The 27,116-nt window shown below is 37.4% G+C and overlaps 1 protein-coding gene across 1 annotated transcript in view; it reads right to left on the reverse strand.

The window, feature by feature from the left end:
- Positions 1-24,542, reverse strand: part of LOC125259634 (collagen alpha-1(XXIV) chain-like) — a 105,488-nt gene extending 80,946 nt beyond the window's left edge. The window contains exons 1-3 of the mRNA XM_048177426.1: positions 24,016-24,542; positions 16,913-16,983; positions 4,727-6,003 (exon numbers count right to left, since the gene is read on the reverse strand). Of these exons, the coding sequence (XP_048033383.1) occupies positions 4,727-6,003; positions 16,913-16,983; positions 24,016-24,071 (1,404 nt within the window). The 5' untranslated portion in view covers positions 24,072-24,542. The remainder of the gene's footprint in view (positions 1-4,726; positions 6,004-16,912; positions 16,984-24,015) is intronic.
- Positions 24,543-27,116: the final 2,574 nt, after the last annotated feature.

Genomic DNA, 27,116 nt, shown 5'->3' on the forward strand with positions numbered 1-27,116 from the left:
TGATTAAATTATATAAAGAAAGCGATCAAAGAATGCTTCCTTTACAATCGCTGGAGCTGTCAATCAAACATAGTGAGTTTATCAGTGAATGTGTTCTGGACCTACGCCAAACGCGAATAAAACTCTTGTTTTATTCAACGAATCTCTTAGTTACATCATGTTTGCACTGTTAATTATGATGAAAGCATTTGTTAGTGTGCAGAAATTGAGTTTCAATGAAGAGATCACTGCTTTCATGAGCTCAACAACATGTCTGTGATCGACTACAATGTTCATCACTGCAACCTTTCATGCCACAATCTAAATATAATGCCATAGATCTAAGTGTAATGCTATAATCAACACTTTTCATGATTAGTTAACCCTGAGAGCTGTAATAGTAAAAATGTGCTAAAAGTTTTCGAGAAAGTAAAACTTAGATATTCAAATGGAAAGATGTCAGCCAATCACAGCAGTGGGCTTTTACACTGAAGTCTCACAGCAGGGTAGGAAAAATGCCTTTTATTTCTAAATTATGACAATTTTGGATGCAAAAGGCATACTAACATTATAAGTGCACCCCAGGAAACATTATAAAACAATAAAACAACACAGTTCATGACCCCTTGAAATTAAATAACAGGGAAAAAAAATTATATAATAGTACATATTATATTATTAATATATTATTCATATAATAATACAATATATACATATATATTTTTTTCTCCTGTTATTTATATATATATATATATTCATACCACTAAACATCAGGAAGCATTTGTAAACAGAGCAATCACAGATCTATAAAACCTTTCATTTAAACATTCCATTAACCAGCACTGATGCTCATTATCCTTTGAGGAATGACACGCGCCTCAAGCATCGCTAACTAAACAACCCTGAATCGTTTAGAACATTCTTTTTAAAAGTCTCATAAAAAGGCCTCATAAAAGGCCATTAGAAATTCACACTGACCCTGCTGGTTTGGTAAAGCTTAAACAGCAACATTTACCTGGTCAAGATTAATAGAACATGGATTCACTGGTCCTCTAACCAACACTAACCAGCATAAACCTCCTGAACAAGCAGGGATGTTTAACTGCCTTCAAATGGAACAATCAGAGAGTCTGTTCAATGCTAACGAACGAGCTAAAGCAAGATGAAACCAACATCACGGTTTATTCACTCTGTGAAAGTGTCTCCACAGGTGGAAACGTTACAATCATGATGTTTGCCAACAGTTGGAGACAATAAAAGTAAAAACTTTAGTGTTTGCAACAACTGTGCATCTGCTAACTATCTAAACCAGAGCAGCTCTTGGTCAGTGATTGATTTGTAGCCAAGGTGAGGAGATGGTTAAGTGTGACGGCTGCTACAAACAGACCAGTGACGAATTACTGCAAAAGACCAACACATTCAAATATTAATATACATTAACTTATATCATCCACTTCAAGTACGAGAGTGCTCTCTCTCTCTCTCTCTCTATATATATATATATAGCCTATACAGACTTGTGTAAGAACTTAAGCCAAGACTGGCAGAGAAGAAAATTCCCTAAGATGGTTCTGTGTTATGACAACCATTATTTAAGAGACCCACATAAACAAAGACTCACTGGTTTTGAAAGGACCAGTCGCCCTCCTAATGTGTCTCTTATGTTTTGGCTGCTTATTGACAGAAGTGTGTGTAGGAACATCTGGAACGGAGGTTAGTCGTGCACAGCCTATCAGAGAAGGCGAAATGTTTCAGGGCCATGCAGCTGTGTTCAGGGCCAGATCTGTGGAAACTCTGAGAAATCCAAAGGCCGTATCTGAATCTACATGTTTAGTAATTAAAAGCGCTGTTGAATCTTAGCAGGTCCATTAGCTCTCACAATCACAATGTAACAATCCAACTTTCGTCTTGTCAACTCTATTTTTAAAAGTTGTATGAACGACTGAATGTAGAAACATTTGTCATGACATTATAAGCGTTGATGTTACATAACAGTGATGTAGAACGCTCTCAGTGCATCAGTTTGTTGAGAAATCTCAACAAGTTATATAAAATAACTTCTGCACACCAAAGCAAGTTGTGCTGAAATGGAAGAGAAACATAACATAATGTTTGCAACACAATATATAATCAAAAACACTACATAGTAGGGATGCACCAAAATTTTAGCCACCAAAAATCTATATATGGGTCAATGACGTATAAGTATATCCGACAGGCCAATTTTAAAATACAAAAAATAATAATATGTATTGCAATTGGTCAAACGTTTAGAACATTAATTCATATTCAAATTTTAAATTAAGTGGTTTTAGTGTTTTTTTTAACTAGAGGAATTGGCCATAGCCTTAAAAAATGTCATGTGGTGCGACCGTGATATATCTTAAAATTAACATGCTTGATATTTTTTTTTACAAGTTCTCAATAATTAAAGTGTTTAGAAACAATCCAACAGATGAGCTCAAATTGCTCAAGAAGTTAATGCTGGTTCTGATAGAAAGGTGTCAGAATACACAGTGCATCACAGTTTGTTGCGTATCGGGATGCATAGCTGCAGACCAGTGTCCACTGCCGAAAGAGCCAACAGAAAGAGCCTAAGCATTGTTGCAGACCCCATGTACACCAGACAGGATAATGCCACAATATATGTCTCATTAAAATGATTGAACTTCATTAAAAAAATATGAATGTTTCGGTTTTGGCCCAGAATTTTCATTTCGGTGCACCCCTATTACATAGAGCAAAAATATCTATTATTTCTGAATAACAAATATTTATGTCATCTAACGACCCATGCATTGACCAAAAATGCAAATTATTTGAGTGCATCATCAGAGCATGATCAGAAGCCTGACATTGTAAGTTTTTAAGTTGCTCAAAAATGGCAGAAAAAGTTGACTTTAGCAAACATTGTGCCCAAAACCCCTATAAAAACCATCAAGACAGACCAGTTAATGTCCTGGTTTAAGCTGGAAAGCGAGGGTGAGTTGACAGTGCTCTGGATAAATGACAGAATGAAGTATTAAAAAGTTTCTGTGCTATAGAAACAAAACTGAAGCTATGCATCTCATTCATTGATTTGTACCTTCAAGGCATAATTATAGTTACAACAGGAGAGGAAAGTGCAATGAAACGCTGACATTGGATAGTCCCAGCTGGTGAGTTTACCACCCCCAGTTCTTCCAAGAGAGGAATGCACCGTTATCCCTCAGCCAAGCGAGAGCACTTAGGGTGACGTCCAACAAAAATATCCACAAAGTCATGTCTAATATCCACATATCCTCACAAGAACCACTTATGCAAACACCATAATTGTGCAAGCAACTGTTTGAACATGAATAAAACATTATTTTAGAGAAGCTTCAGGGCATTATCATAAGATCATCCGTTTCTGGCTCATATAAGCATTAATTTATTGGCGTGATTGAATATATTCTGGGATTCTGGAACTGAGGTTCACAGTGGCCTACTGACCTACACTTGATAAACTACTGCACTTTACCCTGCAGTTCTGCTGTTCAGAGTTTATTTAGAATTTGCTCTAAGGAAAGCCTTGTTCCTCGTGCTATAAAAGACTGCCTTGTGAGCCAACAGTGATAAACCCTTGGAAAAGGAGAAAGATAACTCTTTTTCTTGTAGCAGAGCCATGCAAGAGCTAAGCTAGTGCAAACATTTCTTAGCAATCTCTATGGCAGCACACAAATAATGAAATGCATACATTAAACTTCATTTGCACACAAAATCATATCATTTTGTACAGTATAGCATAGATGTAGACCAAGAGCTAAGCTAGTGTTGATCTCTTTTTTTTGACGTATTTGCTACTATCTCAATATTATGTTGCCTTAAAGACCTCCTGGGAAGTGATACAATTGACACTATGGAAAATATCAGTTGTTTTCCCTTTTCCCTACCTAACAAAGACAGGAAGTGTTACACTTGTGCCAAAATAGCATTGTTGGGTGATGCAATCGAATTATGCAATCATAATTTGCATGCTGACAAAAAGAATGATGGGAAATGTAGGTTCACCAAATTTCAGAAATGGGCATTTTCAAGCTAGCTTTAACACTGTTCATCAACAGTGCACAAACTAATTGTACCATCAACACTCACCATTACAGCTTAACTTGATATCTATGAAGGATACGCCTCCGGCTCGGAAAGATAACCCAGAGTTTCCCCACTACTAATAACAACATTGTGGTGGCATTCGTGTGCACTCATCTCGTAAACATGATTATTCCAACATGACTTTGAAAGCAGAATTACATGAACCTTTCCTGAACATGAAGAGTGTTTTGACATCACCTGGTTATCTTGTTGCTAGGTGATGCAAAGCCCTTACAAATGGAGGTGCAAATTAGCACATCAGTCAAATTACAGCATGGGCAACTGGCGGCAACTTGAAACATGCTATTATAACCACCTGTAAGTCCGGGAGGACAAAAACAATCATCTCACTTCTAAATCACTACCTGTCACTGACAAATAACTTACTTGTTCTCTTGCCCAGTAAACTCCTAATCAAATATGACTCTCAGAAACACAGCCAAGTGCATGCTCTCTCAAAGAGCTTTTCATTTTACCCAAGAAAAACCCATAAATTAGCTCGAAACTCTTATGCATTGTAATTTGGATAAATTCTCAAGTAGAGCTTTGCTCTGGCTTGCAGCGACTTGATTCTGCACATAAAGATTATGGAAGTCATTCAAAAACATGAGAAAGATAAACAGAGAGTACTTACTGGAGGGCCTGGTTCTCCTTTAGGACCAACAGATCCATCATAGTCAAAGAAATATTCATCTTCTTCGAAACCATAGTCATATCCATAACCCTCCGAGTATCCTACATCGGGCGTCCCCTCCTGGACCTGCTCCTCGGATCGGTCCACTAGGTTATAGCTGCTCTCTTCACGGTAAAGGACGGTGCCGTTCACTTTAAGCTTGGTCTGCAGAAGCTCCTTGTTGGATTGGGTGGATCCTCCGTCATTCCTCAGGGCCTCTTTCAAACGGCTCTGCTTGACGATGGTGATCAAGTCCGGGGTGGCCCGTGTTGCTCTTGGCCTCTTAAGGAGTGGCTTATTCTCTGTGTCATTTTCACCATCAAGGTTCATGTCTGGGTTGCTGGTGGTAGTCTCCGGAGTAAAGGCCAGGGATTGCTCCTTACTGATGGGTCCTGGAGATGTTTTCATTAGCCTAGGTGTGCTGGAACTAAATATCGGAGCGCTTGTGGTTGAAAGCTGGTCATAAAGTTCTGTGGGAATAGAGTTGGTGGCCGTAGTGGAGTGATCAGCAAGAGTTGGGATAAATCCTAGAGTATGTGATTCGGAAGAGCTGCGGTGGAACTTTGGGGAAGGTGAAACTGATCGGAAGTGAGACTCCGTGCTCCCTGACAGAGATCGGAAGGTGTCAGACAGTCTGCACTGTTTTTTAACATAGTCGCAGTAGTTTGCCGCTGCTTGGGCCGAGGGGTAGATATCCAGCTGGCACAACGCTCCTTCAAACTGCACTGCCCTGGAGTCCATCCTGCCCACGGAGAGGCGGCCTTCGGAACCCAACGTCTGCGGACGTGTCAGTGTTTCCTCGCTGTACTGCACGACTCCGCAGCGTGCATAGAGTGATACGGAGCGTGGCCGAACCCCCACAGAGAAGGAGTGCCACTGTCCATCTTGCACATCGTACTTGAAGTAGACAGACGCTTTCTCGCCCGTGTAAACCACTACTCTGCCGGGCAGGAGCTGCAAGCCAAACTGCAGTCGGTCCCTGCCGTCACGCATACTAAAAAGAAAGGCATTGTTCGCTCGCCAGGAGCTTAAACTCACTATGATGGAAAACTCCTCCTCCACGCCTGCGGGGAGCAGGCCCAACGATGGGACCTCAATGAGGGCATCCTGTCCGAGGATAGCCCCAACACCAGGGGGTAGGATGGAGAGGGATGAAGCAAGGGAGGTGAGGTAAGCTGTCCCGGAAGAGTGTACATCTCTGTGACCGGAAAGGCCCAGCTGATGAATAAGGTCTACACCTTGAGAGAAAGAGAGAGATAATTGTAAGCAATAAGGTACACAGGGTTTGGCTAGGTTGGTTGGTTTTGCCAAGGTGTTTAGGGTGGTTTTAACATGATGATAGAGTGTGTCCCAAGTTAGTTCAAACCTCTAAACCAGTGGTTCCCAAACTTTTTAGCGTGGGGATCACCATCCTTCTGCGTACCCCCTCTCTTCCACTTCGACTGCAGTCACACCTTTACCATTAAGGGACAATATTTGCCCCTAAATTGATTTCCCAGTGCATATTTTTACCTTTATGAATAACTTTATAAAATAGATAATGTTTTAAATAAAAAAATGTTCAATAGAGAAATATGCAATGATGGTAAAACTAAGAAAAACGTTTAAATATTAAACTAAAACCACCAGTAGGTGGCAGCGAGCCACTGTTTTTATTAGTGAGTCATCGAGTCATTCATTCAGTAACGAAGCAAGTGGCTGTGAATGAGTCATTGAATCATTGACTCACGATTCGTTCAAAGCCGCAGAATTGTTCGCGAAACATGTCGTGTGTTGTAGTTCTGCTGTGGTTTTCGTTAGAACTATTATTTAATTGCAAAATAGAGTAAATACTGACAGTTTAAAATGTATGTTTTGTTTTTTGACCTGTTGTATAATAATGTCACATTTGCATGTGAATATTTGGGAACAATTGCATTCTTGCTCATTATCATCATTAAATACAAGAACTCACACAAGGTCTGTTTTTGTATCGGAGAAAGTTTGACTCTTAAATCGAAATTAATCCATTATCTGTGTCTATATTTGTTCTTCATGCAAGTAAGTGCTAAATCCCCACTTATACAAAGGTGCATTGTAGAGAACGACAGTAATTTAGCGCGATTAAAGGCAGCAGATTCGGCACGCGATCTATCATATGCATGCTGCTTGTGTGGATACAGTCATTTTTGACTGCAAATGATGAGGTAATTTGATTAAATGTACTGGATTTACGACTTTTTGGCAGTTAGAAATACATGCTCGATTTTAATATTACTTTAAGGTAGAATTAAATGAACTACTCAGCATTTTGTTCACATACCCCCTTTTGTCACCTTACGTACCCCCAGGGGTGCGCGTACCCCAGTTTGGGAACCACTGCTCTAACCTAAAGTAGGTTTGTCAAAAGTACCGTCTTCGGTGCCAAGTAGGTACTGAAATGCAAAAAATGTGACGATACCAGCATTTCAGGGCTGTTGAGCTGATTCTTAAACACCTCTGATTGGCCATTGTGTTCACATACTCACATTTTTTACATTTTTTGACAACCCTAACCTAAAGGATTAGCAACTACTCCATGCAATACCCTCTAGACCAACGATTTAAAGGTGCCCTAGAACACTATTTCACAAGATGTAATATAAATCTCTGGTGTCCCCGTAATGTGTCTGTGAAGTTTCAGCTCAAAACACCCCATATATTTTTTATTATTCCATGTTTTAACTGCCTATTTTGGGGTGGGATTAAAAATGCTCTGATTTGGTGTGTGTACACCTTTAAATGCTCATGCTCCCTGCCCCCAAAGCTCAAGACTGCATTAAACATTGCATAAACAATACCGAAGTTCACAATAACTCTCAAAATGGATCTTCGTGATGCAGCATATCAGATCACGTAAGTATGGCATATTGTGGATGCCTACATTTGATTCTGAATGAGTTTGATAATGCTGCGTGGCTAAAGCTACACTGCTGGAAAGATTTATAAAAAACGCAGATGCGTTTACAGACTACAAGTGTTTTCAAGTTAAAATGAAAATAACAACATGGCTCTGGTCTCTGTGAATACAGTAATAAACGATGGTAACTTTAACCAGATTTAACAGTACATTAGCAACATGCTAACGAAACATTTAGAAAGACAATTTACAAATATCACGTATCATGAAGTTATTATCAATCCATCTGCCATTTTCGCTATTGTCATTGCTTGCATGCTTCACAATACCTGCAGAACGTCTGATGATTCAGCTGTGCACAGATCCAGACGTTAATACTGGCTGCCCTTGTGTAATGCTTGAACATGGGCTGGCATATGCAAATATTGGGGGCGTACATAGTAATGATCCCAATTGTTGCGTCACAGATGGTGTTATGTTGAGATTCGCCTGTTTTCCGTGGTGTTTTTCACGCACGAGATTTACATATGAAGGAGGAAACAATGGTGTTTGAGGCTCACTGTATGTCATTTCCATGTTCAGAACTCTTATTATTCAACTATGCCAAGGTAAATTTAAATGAATTAATTTGGTTGACAGTCACCATAAAACAATTTCTGACTTTGAGGGCCTCTATAATACAAACCACACAAATGGTATGAATATACGCTTTGACATCCATGATATCACAAATTACCCATGAGCCCTTGCATAGTCCTAGCATCTGTGGTCCAGATGAAGAGAGAGAACGAGGGGAAGGTCGGGTCTCAAACCACACATCTCTTTTCTCCCTTTCTCTTTCTGTGTAGACCATTCTCTCTTTTTTCTGTCATGTGTTATTAGTCTGTGCGCATCTGAGTGGACAGGGAGAGGAGAAAGGATGTTTTTTTGAAGAACTAATTCCTTATCATTTCTGTTTAGTTTAGACAAGAGTTCCTAGATGGACAGTGTCCAGCAGACTTCAGTTCCAACCCTAATTAAACACACCTCTCTCTAATTCGCAAGTAAACACTGTGATAAGTTTGTTCCGAGGTGTTAGGTTAGGGTTGGAACTAAAGCCTGAGTTGAAGAGTCCTGGTTTGAAGGTATCACACATCATTTTAAAACTTTCTTGTATCCCAGTTTAATGAACTAAATGCTCCTAACCCAACTTTCCCATTTGCACCCAACTTAAAAGGTACTGACTCTGGGTGGAAGTCAACTTGACTAAACTCAGCTTGAACTTAAATGTGAAGTTTGCCATTTCTGCACCACTAGAGTCTCTAAACAGAATTGCAAAACAGTCAAGACCAACAGATAGTCCTGCACTAAAACCCATTGATGCAGTCAATGCTGCCGTGTCATGCAAAGCGAACAATGTTTAATAGCGTCTCAGTTTGACACTTTTCAGGAGAATCAACCTACAAATGGCTCACTTGCTGTCTCAGCACATTAAGCTAGGGCAGAAGAATTTTAACATCGAAAAAAATCACACACTTCACCTTTAAATACATCGTAAAGTTATTTCGCCTGAGGCCAGCCGAGCACATCCTTGAAGAGCTACAGCAAGTCTGTTTTTGAGATCAAGTGAGCAGGAACGTCTGTGCTCCTGTCAGTAAACACAGGCAAGCTTTTACACGGTTTGAGAATGACCATGGAGAGAAACTGTTATGGTAAACAGGCACTTTCATTACTAATACAGACTTTGTTTTAGTTTAAACAAATTTCTCCAGCCTACACTCAAGCAGATGACAAGCAAAAGGCAACAAGAGCAGAGACACAAAGTCACTGTTGTTCCCGCTCTCTCTTTCTGTTCTTTGTGTTACAAGTTACAGTGCCTCGAAACTTTTTGTGGACTGATTCACCATGGTTTTAAAAACAGACGTGATCTTAACCATGAAAAAAAGAGAGAATTGGACTTCAAAGCTCAGCCAGCCATGTTTCTGACTGGTTGCACATGGGCGACCCTGTGAACTTTCACCTCTTTGGTGGTTCAAATTGATCACTGAACAGCCAATAACTTATTTTTAGAGTGCCGGCGTGATGAACAAACATGAAGAGATGCAGATAAATCCATCAAGCTGCGGATAAATAAAAATATTACTATAGTAATGGCCAAAAGTGATGTCCGTAGGGAATATTTGTTTTTAATGACCCTACAAATTTGAGTAAACCATCAAAAAATGATACACAGACTACAGCATAATCAGATATTAAAATCTCTTGTTTCTGTTTCTTTGTATGGCCAAACATTATGTTGCACAATTTGGCACGTTTCATTGCGTTATCACAAATAAAACAATTGACTCCAAGCACAAAACTTTAACACATTTTGAACAAAGGGTAAAGATGTTTATTTTTCTAGGCCGGACATCACTTTTGGCCACTACTTAAAATTGTAGACTTAAAATTGTAACCTGTCTCCTGTTTACTTGACTAAATGATCAGACTAAGCAGACACTTTTCACCTGAAATGAAACAAAAGAAGACGACTAAGAGAAATGACTAGGAGAAATGTCATGAAAGCATGATAATAAAGATAATTTGGTAGGGAAAATATGAAAATAGTTTGTCATTTTTTTGCCTTTATTGTGATAGGACAGTATGTAGACAGGAAGCAAAGCCGGGACTCAACCTCGGGTCACACAAAGTGCAACGGCGCTATATGCCGGTGCTACCCACTAGGCTATCGTCGCCAACAACAGTTTGTCATTTTTATCCTATTGTTTGTTATATTTATTTGCCTGGTCAGTGTTTGTGGGTTTTGGTCCCTTTTCTTTTGAAATCATATGGTGAAGTGATAACTAAAGCCTGCCTGGAACTACTTTAGATGTGCGATTACTGAAAAATAATTGCACACCTTAGAGCATTCATCAACCAATCAGAATCAAGCATTCAACAGCCCTGTAGTATAAACTACATGCATATATTTTATTAGTTCATGCATTCCCTGGGAATCAAACCTGAGTAGACATTACGCAATTCCAAACAACATAATCTTCTCTAAGCATGCCGTGTAATGATAGTAAAGCAGTTTTCTAATGATATACTTCAAGGCTTCAAGGATGTTGTGCAATCATAATTCATGTGTGCTTGTGTAACATCTTTACTGCAGGCTGTCCTCTATTGTTTGAAGGTGTTTCGGTTATTTTTAGCAGCATGTGTCTTTTCTTCCTAATGTCATCTTGAACAGCAGCCAGACTTGTATCTCAGCAAGCGTTTGATCTTTATACCATCTTTGTTTTAGTGATGATTTCAGATAAAGATCAAATGCTGTGTAAACTACACCAGTGTGTGTGTGTGCTGTAAGACTATACTATCATTAAAGTGAACAAAAGTGACAGTGAAGATATAATGTTACAAATAAAATTGTAATCTTCTTCTGAACTTTCTATTGATCAAAGAATCCTGAAAAATAAAAGCAGCACAACTGTTTTCAACATTGATAATAATCATAAATGTTTCTTGAGCATCAAATCATCATATTAGAATGATTTCTGAAGGATCATGTGACACTGAAGACTGGAGTAATGATGCTGAAAATTCAGCTTTGATCACAGGAATAAATTACACTTTACTATATATTCACATAGAAAACAGCTGATTTACATTGTAAAAATATTTCACAATATTACTGTTTTTTCTGTATTTTTATTAAAGAAATGTATCCTTGGTGAGCAGAAGAGACTTTAAAAACATTAAAAAAAAATCATATCTACACCAAACTATATATATATATATATAACATAATATGTATTAAAACAATATATTTAAATTATATTTATATCATTAAACAGTATAAACATACAAAAGATTGTCTGAATAATTGCAATGAATCAGACCGTTTAAAGTGATTCATGAACTGAACTTGGCAATTGTAATGTCATATTTTATATTTACGCTATTAAAACGTCTCTGTCTGAACAAGCTGACGAGTCAAGTCAAGAACTGAGTGTGAAATTAGTATATTGGCATACCTTTCTCTGGGAAACCTAATGGCCTAATAAAAAAGCATATTCAATAAATCAAGATATTCACAATTACTGTATATATATTTAGATTGCCATCAGAATATATTACATTTGCTATTTATCACCTAGTCAGAATTATTTCTCCCTGTGTTGCCCTCAATATCTTTCTTATTTTATCTTCGCCATCTCACACAAATAAAAGCAAATGCCAAAAATACTCCTGCTGGCTCAGATCAGGTTTCCTGCAGGAGAAAAGCAGCTCACAGCAGCCTAACCTGGTTGACCTGCTAGTCCATCTAAACAAGCCTGAACCAGACATTTATATCTTCATCCTTTACCTCTTCTGCAGTCATACTGTAACTCATCTGTACAGTCAGCAGCAGGAGAGACGAGCCCTGCGGATATCTGGAAATGACCGATTAAGACTAGAGCGAATGAAAACGGAGAGACAGAGAGTCGCTCAGAGCGCAAGAACAGACACGCCGACCAATTCAATGAAGAAAGAGCAGTACGTTCACAACCAACAGATCTACTTACACTGATTCTTTCCATTTGAACATTCACATTTTCGTGCCTTTTGAACTTCCTTTCCTGCTTCCGACTGTCCTTCCTTTGATTTTGGCTTCCGAATTTCTTCCTGAACTTCCTCCCTTCGCTCTACAGTAAAATTTCACACACACTTCTAAACTCATATAATGTAAGACTGATGAATTATAGTTAGTAATAAATGTTAACAATATATTTGCATTATTATATTTATATCATTATATTTATAACAGTATGAAATATATCTTTGAACTTCTTCCTTTCACTGTACAGTAAAATCTCACACACATACACAGTTCTCAGGGGAACGCAAGTGTTTTTGGAAGCAAACAAAGTTCTTTGGGGGAACGTAAACGTTTTTTCCAGCGAATGCAAAGTTTCTTGGGGGAAAGCAAATGTTTTTGCAAGTTAACGCAAAGTTTTTGTGCAAGCGAACGCAAAGATTCTCAGGAAAACGTTTTTTGCGAGTGAACACAAAATTTCTATTGGGGAATGCAAACGTTTTTGCGAGCTAACGCAAAGTTTCTCGGGGAATGCAAATGTTTTTGTGAGTTAACGCAAAGTATTTTGTGCGAGCGAACGCAAAGTTTCTCAGGGGAACACAACGTTTTTTGCACGTGAACACAAAGTTTCTATTGGGGAATGCAAATGTTTTTTAAGTTAACGCAAAGTCTTTTGTGCGAGCGAATGCAAAGATTCTCAGGGAAACGCAAACGTTTTTGCAAGCAAACGCAAAGTTTCTCTGGGAATGCAAATGCTTTTGTGAGTTAACGCAAAGTTTTTGTGCGAGCGAACGCAAAGATTCTCAGAAAACGTTTTTTTGCGAGTGAACACAAAATTTCTATTCACGAGTTCACACTTACAAATAATCAGATAGTAAATAGTATGCGTAGTATGCGTATTTGGCGTGCTGTCCGAGGAGAGGGCTCCGAGCTCGGTATTTTGGCCCGAACCCATTGTACTCCCCCCCTTCTGGTTACTATTCTGGAAAGTAACCAGTGTGAGGAGACGGGGTGGTGGAGGGATGCTGTCAAACTGTCGAGGAATATAGGTGAGTCGACCATGTCTTATATATATGCTTTCACTCGTGCTGATTGGGTAGATATGTTGATTACTGATTGCTGACAGCTGGCCGAGATGACGTGATGATTAGTCAGATTATTTGAACGTTGCTCCTCCCGAATTTTGTTAATAAAACATCATTTGGGGAATGCAAATGTTTTTGCGAGCTAACGCAAAGTTTTTGTGCGAGCGAATGCAAAGATTCTCAGGGAAACAACGTTTTTTTGCGAGTGAACACCAAGTTTGGCAAAAACAATGCATATGTTTTTGCAAGCTAACGCAAAGTTTCTCTGGGAATGCAAATGCTTTTGTGAGTTAAAGCAAAGTCTTTTGTGCGAGCGAACGCAAAGTTTCTCAGGGGAACACAAAGTTTTTTGCACGTGAACACAAAGTTTTTATTGGGGAATGCAAATGCTTTTGTGAGTTAAAGCAAAGTCTTTTGTGCGAGCGAACGCAAAGTTTCTCAGGGGAACACAAAGTTTTTTGCACGTGAACACAAAGTTTTTATTGGGGAATGCAAATGCTTTTTAAGTTAACGCAAAGTTTTTGTGCGAGTGAATGCAAAGATTCTCAGGGAAATGCAAACGTTTTTGCAAGCGAACGCAAAGTTTCTCGGGGAATGCAAATGTTTTTGTGAGTTAACGCAAAGTTTTTGTGCGAGCGAATGCAAAGATTCTCAGGGAAACAAAGTTTTTTGCAAGTGAACACAAAGTTTGGCAAAAACAATGCATATGTTTTTGCAAGCTAATGCAAAGTTTCTCAGGGAATGCAAATGTTTTTGTGAGTTAACGCAAAGTCTTTTGTGTGAGGGAACGCAAAGTTTCTCAGGGGAACACAAAGTTTTTTGCACGTGAACACAGTTTTTATTGGGGAATGCAAATGTTTTTTAAGTTAACGCAAAGTATTTTGTGCGAGCGAATGCAAAGATTCTCAGGGAAACGCAAACGTTTTTGCAAGCAAACGCAAAGTTTCTCTGGGAATGCAAATGCTTTTGTGAGTTAACGCAAAGTTTTTGTGCGAGCGAACGCAAAGATTCTCAGAAAACGTTTTTTTGCGAGTGAACACAAAATTTCTATTGGGGAATGCAAATGTTTTTAAGTTAACGCAAAGTATTTTGTGCGAGCGAATGCAAAGATTCTCAGGGAAACGCAAACGTTTTTGCAAGCAAACGCAAAGTTTCTCGGGGAATGCAAATGCTTTTGTGAGTTAACGCAAAGTTTTTTGTGCGAGCGAATGCAAAGATTCTCAGGGAAACAAAGTTTTTTCACAAAGTTTCTTGGGGGAAAGCAAATATTTTTGCAAGTTAACGCAAAGGTTTTGTGCGAGCGAATGCAAAGATTCTCAGGGAAACAAAGTTTTTTCACAAAGTTTCTTGGGGAAAGCAAATATTTTTGCAAGTTAACGCAAAGGTTTTGTGCGAGCGAATGCAAAGATTCTCAGGGAAACAAAGTTTTTTCACAAAGTTTCTTGGGGGAAAGCAAATATTTTTGCAAGTTAACGCAAAGGTTTTGTGCGAGCGAATGCAAAGATTCTCAGGGAAACAAAGTTTTTTCACAAAGTTTCTTTGGGGAAAGCAAATATTTTTGCAAGTTAACGCAAAGGTTTTGTGCAAGCGAATGCAAACTTTCTCAGGGAAACAGTTTTTTCACAAAGTTTCTAGTGGGGAATGCAAATGTTTTTGTGAGTTAACGCAAAGTTTTTTGTGCGAGCGAATGCAAAGATTCTCAGGGAAACAAAGTTTTTTCACAAAGTTTCTTGGGGGAAAGCAAATGTTTTTGCAAGTTAACGCAAAGGTTTTGTGCGAGCGAATGCAAACTTTCTCAGGGAAACAAAGTTTTTTCACAAAGTTTCTTGGGAGAAAGCAAATATTTTTGCAAGTTAACGCAAAGGTTTTGTGCGAGCGAATGCAAAGATTCTCAGGGAAACAAAGTTTTTTCACAAAGTTTCTTGGGGGAAAGCAAATATTTTTGCAAGTTAACGCAAAGGTTTTGTGCGAGCGAATGCAAAGATTCTCAGGGAAACAAAGTTTTTTCACAAAGTTTCTTGGGGGAAAGCAAATATTTTTGCAAGTTAACGCAAAGGTTTTGTGCGAGCGAATGCAAAGATTCTCAGGGAAACAAAGTTTTTTCACAAAGTTTCTTGGGGGAAAGCAAATATTTTTGCAAGTTAACGCAAAGGTTTTGTGCGAGCGAATGCAAACTTTCTCAGGGAAACAGTTTTTTCACAAAGTTTCTAGTGGGGAATGCAAATGTTTTTGTGAGTTAACGCAAAGTTTTTTGTGCGAGCGAATGCAAAGATTCTCAGGGAAACAAAGTTTTTTCACAAAGTTTCTTGGGGGAAAGCAAATGTTTTTGCAAGTTAACGCAAAGGTTTTGTGCGAGCGAATGCAAAGTTTCTCAGGGAAACAGTTTTTTCACAAAGTTTCTTGGGGGAAAGCAAATGTTTTTGCAAGTTAACGCAAAGGTTTTGTGCGAGCGAATGCAAACTTTCTCAGGGAAACAGTTTTTTCACAAAGTTTCTAGTGGGGGATGCAAATGTTTTTGTGAGTTAACGCAAAGTCTTTTGTGCGAGCGAACGCAAAGTTTCTCAGGGGAACACAAAGTTTTTTGCAAGTGAACACAAAGTTTCTCGGGGAATGCAAATGTTTTTGCAAGTTAACGCAAAGTTTTTGTGCGAGCGAATGCAAAGATTCTCAGGGGAACACAAACTTTTTTGGGGGAAAGCAAATGTTTTTGCAAGTTAACACAAAGGTTTTGTGCGAGCGAATGCAAAGTTTCTCAGGGAAACTAAGTTTTTTGCGAGTGAACACAAGGTTTCTTAAGGGGAACACAAAGGTTTGTGCGAGCGAAGTTTCTCGGAGGAACGCATTGAAATATATTTCTTCCTTCCAATCTCATATTTTTTCCATCACAATGACCCATTGTAAATCGCTTTGGATGAATGCATAAATGTAAATGTAAACTTCATTCACAATAGGAACATACACTATTTTTATATAAGCCTTCAGTAATTCACACTGATTGAAATGCATCTGCTAGCAAGAGAGACAATCATATATTATAGATCAAATATACACACAAATGGCTATTTAATGCCTGTAAAATGTTTTATGAGTTTGTGGTTGCTCACAGCTCCTTTCCTCCTCCATCACTCTTTCTCCATGTGTGTTTATTCCCAATCTACATAGATGTTCACGCAGTCTCAGTTTCATATTAACAGTAAAATATGCACACTGGCAGATCAGTGTTTCCGTAGAAACAGAAATACAATCGGAAGGAAAACAAACAAAACACGGTCAATCGACTCCTTCTGTTTTCAATAAACATTAAATCAAAACTGGATAATTATGAAAGACTGTTGCTTTGGGCTTTTATCTGTTTCTTAAATCAGAAGAAAGTTGATGTTTCATCAAAAGAAAGTTGATTTTTTCATTATAATAAATCTGCGAGAATAATAATAATAAAACAGTTCCTTCATCTCCCCATATACCAACAAAATAAATGCAAAGTGTGCAACAAATATTACAAACGATTTACTCTGAATATTAAACGGGGATGCAAAGAAGCCTTTTAACAACCAAATAACACACTTCAGCTTTGAAGGCAGAACTTTGAGTCCATGCAGAGGTTAAGAGGTCAAAGTTCAGGTGAAGGTGAAGAGGTGAGCATATACCTTGAGCTCTTGAGCGCTCTTCTGCAGACAGCACCGCCGCACATATTGACAGGAGGAGGACGAGGAATCTCCTGTTGAAAAACAACAACAACAGAGACTTATTATTGGAATATTACAGTGTTTATTATTATAAATGATTTATCGGTGCACATCATTATTGTTTTAAATTCATGTTCCTCGTAATCTCGAATCAGAATATCTTCCCCTCCCTCTCGCAGTGACATCTCTTCTCCGATGACGAGGGCGGGGCCACCTGTCACTCACATGAGATCAACCAATAGCAAACCACAACCATCCAATCTATTCCCCATAGTTCACATAAGAAATAAAACCCACATGGAGATCCCAACTGGTGCTGTTATAAACGTTCAGAGCGGTCGGCGGTAATGATCCTGTCAACGAGAGGAGCTGAACACAAAAACGCAGAAATGGATTCTCTCTCAAACACAGCAGAAGGAACGGCGCTTCGTTTCAGAAAGTGTGAGTGACTCTCACCCGAGAACTTATTTACAGTATTTCTAGGTATAAATCAAACCAGGAACACCAGATTCTCAACTGGAATCTGACAGTTTGACGGCTCAACCCAAGGTGGCGCTAAAGACATGAGAGAGCAAGATCAGTTAGTTTGCTAAAACATGTTTGTCTATAGAGAAACCACAGGTGTAGTGCATGAAAATAACTATCAACGTGTTCCACAACCAAATATTCTGCTTGAAAAGTGGTGCGTTTCTTTAAAATCAGTGTCACTTGGTTTTACATTTTGTTATATAAAATAAAAGTGTGGCTTTTCAGAGGCACTTTACACTCTTGAAAATAAAGGTTCTTTACTGGCATATAGTGGGAAAAAGTTTCATAAGATTATCAAAGTGTTTAAATAAGGTCTTTTAGGAATCACTGGAAGGTTCTTTGAGGAACGAAACATGGTTCTTCTATGGCATTGCTGTGAAAACCCCTTCTGGAACCTACATTTATGTAGTATATACAGTATATATCCAACAAACACTAACATTATAAGATTAAGACTAAGAATTGAATGTCTGGAAGAAGAAAGTAGATGAATGAAAATGAATATTCTAGATCTTCCTAACAATAATCTCTTTGTAAAGCAATTCTAATTCAATAAAGACAACAGAACAGTGACCTCTGGCATAAACTGCTTATATTTTAAACCAGGGCTATTCAACTGGCGGCTCGCGGGCCAAATCTGTAATTTATAATGCAATATATTCATTAGATGGGTAGGGGAATATATAAGTCATTTCTTTGTGAAGGTGTGTATAGTTTTTACCTGTGTTTAGGTGTTTTTTTATAGGCCTATATAACATATCATAATATAATATCATTTGACAGTGGTAGTGAGTAGCCATGTATAGTTTTACCTGTTATAAAATAAAAGTTCAGAAAACTATCAGCAGATACACACACAAACTCACAGCTCTTCACCGCAACACACACAGTATTTATTATGAATAAAAGTTTGGTTTAACTTGAAAAAATTATGACAGAAATATATTACTGTTCTTTTCAATGTTAGGAAATCTCCGAGGACTTTTGAAAAAATCTGGGGCTCCTTTCTGGAACATTTACCTTCTCTTACTGCAAACTAATTGTAATGTCATCTTTTGTGCTTTTTTAGTTTTTAGTTTTGTTTTTGTATAAGAAAAATGAAGGTTGTAATGTTATGTGTATATGTATTTTTTCATGCATTATAAATGAAAATAAAACCATTAAAAAATATATATATATATATATTACTGTTGTACAGTAGAATGTTCTTCTCAAAGCTTTAACAATAATAATTACATGTAATGAAATCATTCAAATGGAATCCATAAAATTATAATGGGAAACATGGAATTTTGGGGGAAAATAAATAAATTTCATAAGGCCCTAAAAATGTCATTTTTGTTAGACTTTTAATAAACTGCAATTTACTACAACCCGCCAAATTAAAAGTTCTAATTCTGCTTAAATTATGACGGAAATATATTCCTATTGTATAATAAAATGTGCTTCTCAAAGTAACAACAACAATAATATTAACAGTTTATTCAAACATTATTATTAATATCTCAGTTTTTATTTAGACGGTAAACTTTGCACTTTGTTTGCCAAAAAATAAAAGGTGTTGTTCAAATATAATTAGATTTTATTTTATTAAATTGTTAAAGTAGTATGCATTCATTTCATTCCCACCGTTTTTGATAATAAATTTGTATCGAATAAAAAAAAAACATAGAATCCAGAAAAACAAAAACACGGAATTTCTGAAAAAATAAAACATTTCATAGTGTCTCTAAAATTGAATTATTATTAAATTGTTTTATGAATTGATTAGTCATCCTTCTCAACTATTAATTTGGCATAAATAAAACAGAATGAGAAAATGTAACAATATTTAAGTTTTATGAAATTAATTGATTAGACATCCCTGTTGATTATTAAAATTTAATAAAACCATTAAAAATGGAATCCCAACAAATTAAAATGGAAAACACAGAGTTTTGGGATAAAATAAAAGGAGGAAAATAAATCGGATTTCACAGGGCCCTAATTGATTGGTTGGTCACACGTATTTGTTTTCCCACAGTTTTCTCTCCGAGAGGACGGTACAGCAAACGCAGGGTGTCACCTGCCTCCGCTCGAGAGGATGGTGTGACATTCCACAGCCGAAGAAAAGAAAAGAAAACGCAGCGGAGGAGGAGGCTGAATCTAAACAAGAGTTTGAGGTGACTGTTAATTTACAGGACGCCTTAGATTGGTCCTCACAATCATGAACATCATGATCTATCCAAATTGACCATTGTAACGCTTTAACTTGCACTTCTATATATCTTCAATTTTAGCAACAGCATAGGCTTTACAACTCTACAAAACAGCCAGGAAGTCACTCAAAAATGCCTCAGCCAATCAGCTTGTGAGGGTGTGGCTAATGCAGATTCCCACCGCTCGTATCAGTCCGTGCCAGAGCTGGAGCCGTGTTCTCAGAATACAGAGCAGATGATCGTTTGCTCACTGACACTGTTGGCGTCGGTTTCTCACACCTGCAGCCAGAGTGTGACTACATTACTAAAGAGCTGTTCGGGTCATGCTGGTCTGTGCCGGTCTTTTTAGCAGGATGAAGAACGACAGGCAAACCAAATAAAGCCAAAGACGCCGTCAAACTCTCTTGCTCTCTGTCTACACAAGCTTGGATCAAGAATGAGTGGAAATGAAGTATCTGCAATTTCTAGTTCAGTAATAGAAAACTTAAACTCAGAGCCAACAAATAAAGTCATTTCCATTATCACAAAATAAATCCCATCAGCATGATACAAAACTCTTCTGCTTCATATCGGGGTCCTGATCACCCTGCTAGGGTTTATTTTCACAACTACAGCTCTTCTACTGTATGTATATATAATGATATGGTGAATGCTAGCATAACACGCATGAACTCATGAACACGTCTGAATACTGACTCTTTCCTTCAATATTGTTTTGATCTGGTTCCAGGTTGGAGAATGTGCAACGGCAATGAATGAATGCATTAAACATATGCATCGACGCTCATTTAACAAATGCAAACTATGCATGAATAAGTGACTGCGGTAATGACAAAAAATTTATATTTTATGACCGATTTAAACCAATTATACTGGATTCAAGCTCATAACTGTCATTTTTAGTTGTCAAGTCAGGGTTTGCATGCTTTTTGACCAATGAATTTGTTGCAGATTTGAGGATGAATAAGTCCATCAACACTCATTTAACAAACGCAAACTATGCATGAAAGAGTGACTGTGGTTATGACAAAAATAGTATTTCTATGACCGAATCAAACCAATTACATTGGGTTCAAGCTCATGAGAGTCATTTTTAGTTATTACATCAGGGTTTGCACACTTTATGACAAATGAATTGGTTCCAGATTGGAGGACGAATGAATGCATTTACCAAAAGCAAACTATGCATGAATAAGTGACTGCGGTAATGACAGAAATGGTATTTTTATGACTGAATCAAACAAATTACGTTTGATTCAAGCTCATGAGAGTCATTTTTTAGTTGTCAAATCAGGGTTTGCACACCTTTTTGACCAATGAACTGGTTCCAGATTGGAGGATGAATGAATGCATTAAACGTGCATCAACGTTCATTTAACAAAAGCAAATGATGCATGAATAAACAACTGCGGTAATGACAAAAAATGTATTTTTTATGACCGAATCAAACCAATTACATTGGATTCAAGCTCATGAGAGTCATTTTTAGTTGTCAAATCAGGGTTTGCACATTTTTTTGACAAATGAATTGGTTCCAGATTGGAGGATGAATGAATGCATTAAACATATGCATCAACACTCATTTAATAAAAGCAAATTATGCAAGAATAAGTGACTGTGGTAATGACAAAAATGGTATTTATAGTGTATATATATATATATATATTCAGTTGTCAAGCCACAGTTTGCACACTTTTTGTCCAATGAATTGGTTACATGTTGAAGGATGTGCAACAACACTGAATGAATGCATTAAACATGTGCATCAACACTCAAAAAACGCAAACTATGCATTAATAAGTAACTACGGTAATGACAAAAATTGTATTTATTATGACCGAATCAAACCGACTGCATTGGTTTCAAGCTTATGACAGTCATTTTTAGCTGTCAAGTCAGGGTTTGCACACCTTTTTGACCAATGAATTGGTTCCAGGTTGGAGGATGAAGGAATGCATCAAACATGCATAAAAGCACGCTCACTTAACAAATGCAAACTGCGGTAATGACAAAAATATCACTTTTTATGACTGAATCAAACTGATTGCATTGGTTTCAAGCTTATGAAAGTCATTTTTAGCTGTCAAGTCAGGGTTTGCACGTTTTTTAACAAATTAATTGGTTCCAGATTGGAGGATGAATGAATGCATTAAACATATGCATCAACACTCATTTAACAAAAACAAACTATTCATGAATAAGTGACTGCGGTAATGACAAAAAATGGTATTTATTATGACCGAATTGTTCAAGATCATTAAAGTAATTTTTAGTTGTCAAGTCACAGTTTGCACACTTTTTGCCCAATGAATTGGTTCCAGATTGGACACTCATTTAACAAAAACAAATAATGCATGAATAAGTGACTGCGGTAATGACAAAAATTGTATTTTTTATGACCAAATCAAACCAATTACATTGGATTCAAGCTCATGAGAGCCATTTTTAGCTGTCAAGTCAGGGTTTGCACACCTTTTTGACCAATGAATTGGTTGCAGATTGGAGGATGAATGAATGCATTAAACATGCATAAAAGCACACTCACTTAACAAATGCAAACTGCGGTAATGACAAAAATAGTACTTTTTATGACCTAATCAAACAGACTGCATTGGTTTCAAGCTTATAAAAATAATTTTTAGCTGTCAAGTCAGGGTTTGCACACGTTTTGACCAATGAATTGGTTCCAGGTTGGAGGATGGATGAATGAATGCATTAAACATATGCATCAACACTCATTTAACAAAATCAAACTATTCATGAATAAGTGACTGCGGTAATGACAAAAATGGTAATTGTTCAAGCTCATTAAAGTAATTTTTAGTTGTCAAGTCTCAGTTTGCACACTTTTTGCTCAATGAATTGTTTCCAGATTGGACACTCATTTAAAAAACGCAAACTATGCATTAATAAGTAACTACGGTAATGACAAATATTGTATTTATTATGACCGAATCAAACCGACTGTATTGGTTTCAAGCTTATGAAAGTCATTTTTAGCTGTCAAGTCAGGGTTTGCACACGTTTTGACCAATGACATGTGCATCAACACTCATTTAACAAAAGCAAACTATGCATGAATAAGTGACTGCGGTAATGATAAAAATGTATTTATTATGACCAAATCAAACAGATTGCATTAGGCTCAAGCTCATGAAAGTCAATTTCAGTTGTCAAATCAGATCAGGGTTCTCTTTAGACCATTGAATTTCCAAGAGTTTTCCAGGTATTCATGATTAGACATGAATAAACAATTATCCTGAAAATAGCATGCAAATATCTCCAAAAACAGACTGACATTGATGAAATATATTAGAAATGCATGCCCTTTAAATATATCCATAATGTATTTTTCCAAGCAACCCGGTCAGGAAGAAACACCTCCTGAAAGGCAAAGTTCACGTAAAAGCTACTTCTGTGGAACTTAAAAGACAAACATTGAGGTCCAAAACATTGCGACACACTTCCACAGAAGAAAGAAAGTCATCCATGTTTGGAACAACATGAGGGTGAGTAAATGATGGCAGAACAATCTTTTTTGGGGAGGTGGAAACTCATTTTAGCAGTAGCATTTTACAAAAGCATTAATATTTGAGGTAATATCTGTGTTTTATGAAAAGCAAGATCGCAGTCAGGTGCATGTGTGGATTTGTTGGGATTTCATTGAGTCAGGAACGGCTGTCCAGATGTTAGAGGTCAATGCTCATCTCCATGAGGAATGTTGCTGCTGTTGTGTGTCTGTTTGGAGACGTGAACTAACAGCGCACAGTAAAACCACTCATATACTTCACTGTCACTTCAGCCAAATCTACTCTTTATGAAACGGGAAGCCAGTTTCAGTTGATAAATGCAAACAAATAAGTCAGTAAATCACAAAGCCTCCTCATCTGGTGCAAATTTGCTCCAAAAGCAGGAGGAATTTAACCCCGGATCAACATATGGAAAATACAGCAGCAGATTTGCAATCATTATCAAGTCTGTCAGTAAAGTTGGAGTTAAACTGAGATTGTGTTTAAAACTAAATTTATAAGGTTTGCACAAAACTCCAACACATGTATTATGGAAATATGTCAATCATTTGACATATAAATCCCAGTTGACTTGTGATCATTATCAAGGCTATAATGTCATAACTCAATCTTTTGTAGTTACAGACTGAGATTGTGGTCAAAAATAGAAAGGTTTGCACGAAAACTCCATCACATTTATTTAGGAAAGTATGTCTAATGTGCACGATTTCAATCACGCAAAGTATCACGCGTGCATTTTCGTGTTCTCTCCTGCTGATCGATGTGCACAGCGGGTCTCCTGAAGCCCTCGAGACTTAAAGTTACTCACGTTGTCGTTGCGGGAGAAACTTGTCCACTCCTTGTCCGTTGAGCTCCTAAATGCATTTGTATGCATTTGTCCAAGCAGCAGTTTTCAAAGCGAAAACAGAATTCCACAGCAGAAGACACCACCGGCTCATGAGACCAGATCCAGCCTGATCAGCAGCTTCCACATCACAGTCCGTCCAGAGTCAGTCGCGTCTCCGCGAGCACGCGCGCACGGAGAACTTCACTTCAGTGCGGATCAGAGCTCAGACATGAAGCGCGCTGCTGAGAACCCAGCGTGACGATGGAATACAGTGAGTTTATTGAGAGAGCAGATCAGAAGATCCGTATTAAACCGGACTGAGAGAGAGAGAGAGAGAGAGAGAGAGGGGGAGGGAGAGAGAGAGAGAGAGAGTCGCTCCTGGCTCTGCGCTCCGCATGTGTCTGGACTTGCTCGGTTCGGCGCATCTCCAGCTCTGCTCGGTGTTGTATTTCACTCATTATTGCGTGACATCATCCATCCGATCTGTCCGTTTATTTACATCGCAGATCGACCTGAGAGAGACTTTGCTTTTTTGGTCAAATCCACAATTTCAATCGAGAATAAATTTGCTATAAATTAATTTGGCTATGTAAAAGAATGCTATAGAATTTCATTTTTAATATTTGTAACGAAAATTTATATTTAAAGTCTACAGTGTAGCCTACATCGGATAGGATACATAAGACAAAATGAGTGAACTTCTCACATTTTATAAATGAAGACGAATCATATTTTATTTGCCTTTTAGGAAATCGTTTTTCACTGTGCCATTTTAAGATCACCATCCGACCAATTCCTCATTTGAATATTAATAATTAAGATTTTTTTTAAAATGTTTTTGAAATGTGTCTCTTATGTTCATCATGCAGGCTGCATTTATTTGATCAAAATGTTGTATTGTGAATTATTATTACAATTAAAAATAACTTTTTTATTTTAATAGGCCTATGTTTTACATTTTTCACTATCAAATCAATTCCTCATTCCTTGAAACGGTCCTTTTTGTTTTATTGAAACAACAGTAGGGGAATACAAAGACATTTGAATATATAAAACAATTAAATCAAAATTCTGTATCTTATATCACAAATCAATCATGTTTCCGTTATATTAAGTATAATTTTCAACAGCTTAGATGTCTTAACAGCTTTCCGATTGTTCTGTAGAGAGTCATAAAAAATCTTCAAATCAGTGGAAAATAGTCTACCATTTGGTACAATCGATATACATTTTGCTTTATGTATATAATATTTCCCTAATAGAATAAGAAGTTTAACTATATTATCCATTTCTAATAAACCAATAGAGGGTATGCACGTGACGTCACCATCGACCGTTATGACTGCGGTCACGCCCACTGAGTGGCAAAAGACTGATCGGCAGCATCGGTTTTCAGCGTGAATGCCGCGAAAAACACACAAAACACATCCAAAACGGGAAAGAGCTTTGTGATTGACTGTAAAAATAGCTTTGACACAAAACCTGAGGTATATTTTTACAGTCTGCCAAAAGCTACAGAAAAAAGAAGCAAATGGATCACTGCAATTCACAGAAACAGCAGAGAAACATGTTTTGTTATCATTTTGTGTCAAAATGTTGGTTTTTGGGGTAAAATCATCCCGTATATATTGTATTGTTATATATTGTGTTGACAACTCATCAATTAAATATTTACCATCTTATATTCTGCATAATTGGGTGTTTTTAAATAAATTGACAAAAACTATACAAGTTTTAGTGCTGGACAATATGACGATATCACTGATATAAGTGATTACTTAGACCTACCTATATTGTAGTTATATAAAATATTCACAGGCAGATTTGCTTTATGTATTTCCCCGGCGTCGAAATCAGGCACATATAAATGTCAGGAAACACGATTCCTGAATGCATGTCAATATCCATGTATAAGGTTTCTTTGACATGTCATAAAGAACACTTTCGAGCCAAACCTTTAGTGTAATCGTTAGGTTTACTCGTGTTTTCGCAGTTTCCTCTATTAAATCCAGTCATGAAACAGGTTATTTTGCCACTCAGTCCAGCTGAGGGAGCGCGTTATTCCGGCGGGAAAGTGACGTCACATGCATATACCCTCTATAAACACAAGAAAAAGAAAGACAACCTGAGCGTCTACAACCTTATTCACATGTATGAATTTCTATTTCTGCAATAGACATTCGCAGATGATTTTAGTTTAGATTAGAGTTTAGATGATTAGATGTTTAGTTTATCATTAATGTGATAATTCTGTATATGGATATTTGCATTGAGTGCAAACACAAACCAGCACATTCTCACCTCTGAATGGTTATCCCATTTCGTCTGGACTTTATAGCTCGTGGTTTTTACAGCCATAGGCTGCACAATACGGTTACATTTTCGGAAACTCATATGATGAACAGCGTCATTTTCCGTTTCAAGATGGCGGACGCGTCGACGTGTGTGGAGCAGTAGAAAGTGGAAGTTCGTATTTACGAGGTGGGAAGTCGTGTTTATGACGTCAGGTGCGTTTCAGTCACTTTCATCAGCGTAAGATGGCGGTGTATTTCTTTTTTTAGCTAAACAAAAATACAGCAAGGTTTTTAACTCTGTACTTCTAGAAAATGAACAAAGCAGCTGTTTTGCTTTTTTATGTTTTTAGTGAATTTATGAAGCCACTGTAAGCTTTATCGTTGTATATTATATTGTTATATCACATTGCTATATTTTGCGCAGGCAATACTTCGTTGTAAATAGAAAAGCTTGACAATATCACTGCTAAATACCTTTGAATATTGTGATATTCTGCCATGTTTCTCAATGAAAATCCCAAGCTTCCTACTTGTATTAACGGCATTGTGTTCAACTCATAAATGTGACCTTTGACCACAAAACCAGTCATAAGGGTCAATTTTATGAAATTGAGATTTACATCAACATATATCGCCTGTAAGTTGAATAAATAAACTTTTCATTGATATATGGTGTGTTAGGATAGGACAATATTTGGCCGAGATACAACTATTTGAAAATCTGGAATAGGGTGCAAAAAATCTAAATATTGAGAAAATTGGCTTTAAAGTTGTCCAAATGAAGCCCTT

The sequence above is a fragment of the Megalobrama amblycephala genome, linkage group LG24 (genome assembly GCF_018812025.1).
Source record: "Megalobrama amblycephala isolate DHTTF-2021 linkage group LG24, ASM1881202v1, whole genome shotgun sequence".
NCBI lineage: Eukaryota > Metazoa > Chordata > Actinopteri > Cypriniformes > Xenocyprididae > Megalobrama > Megalobrama amblycephala.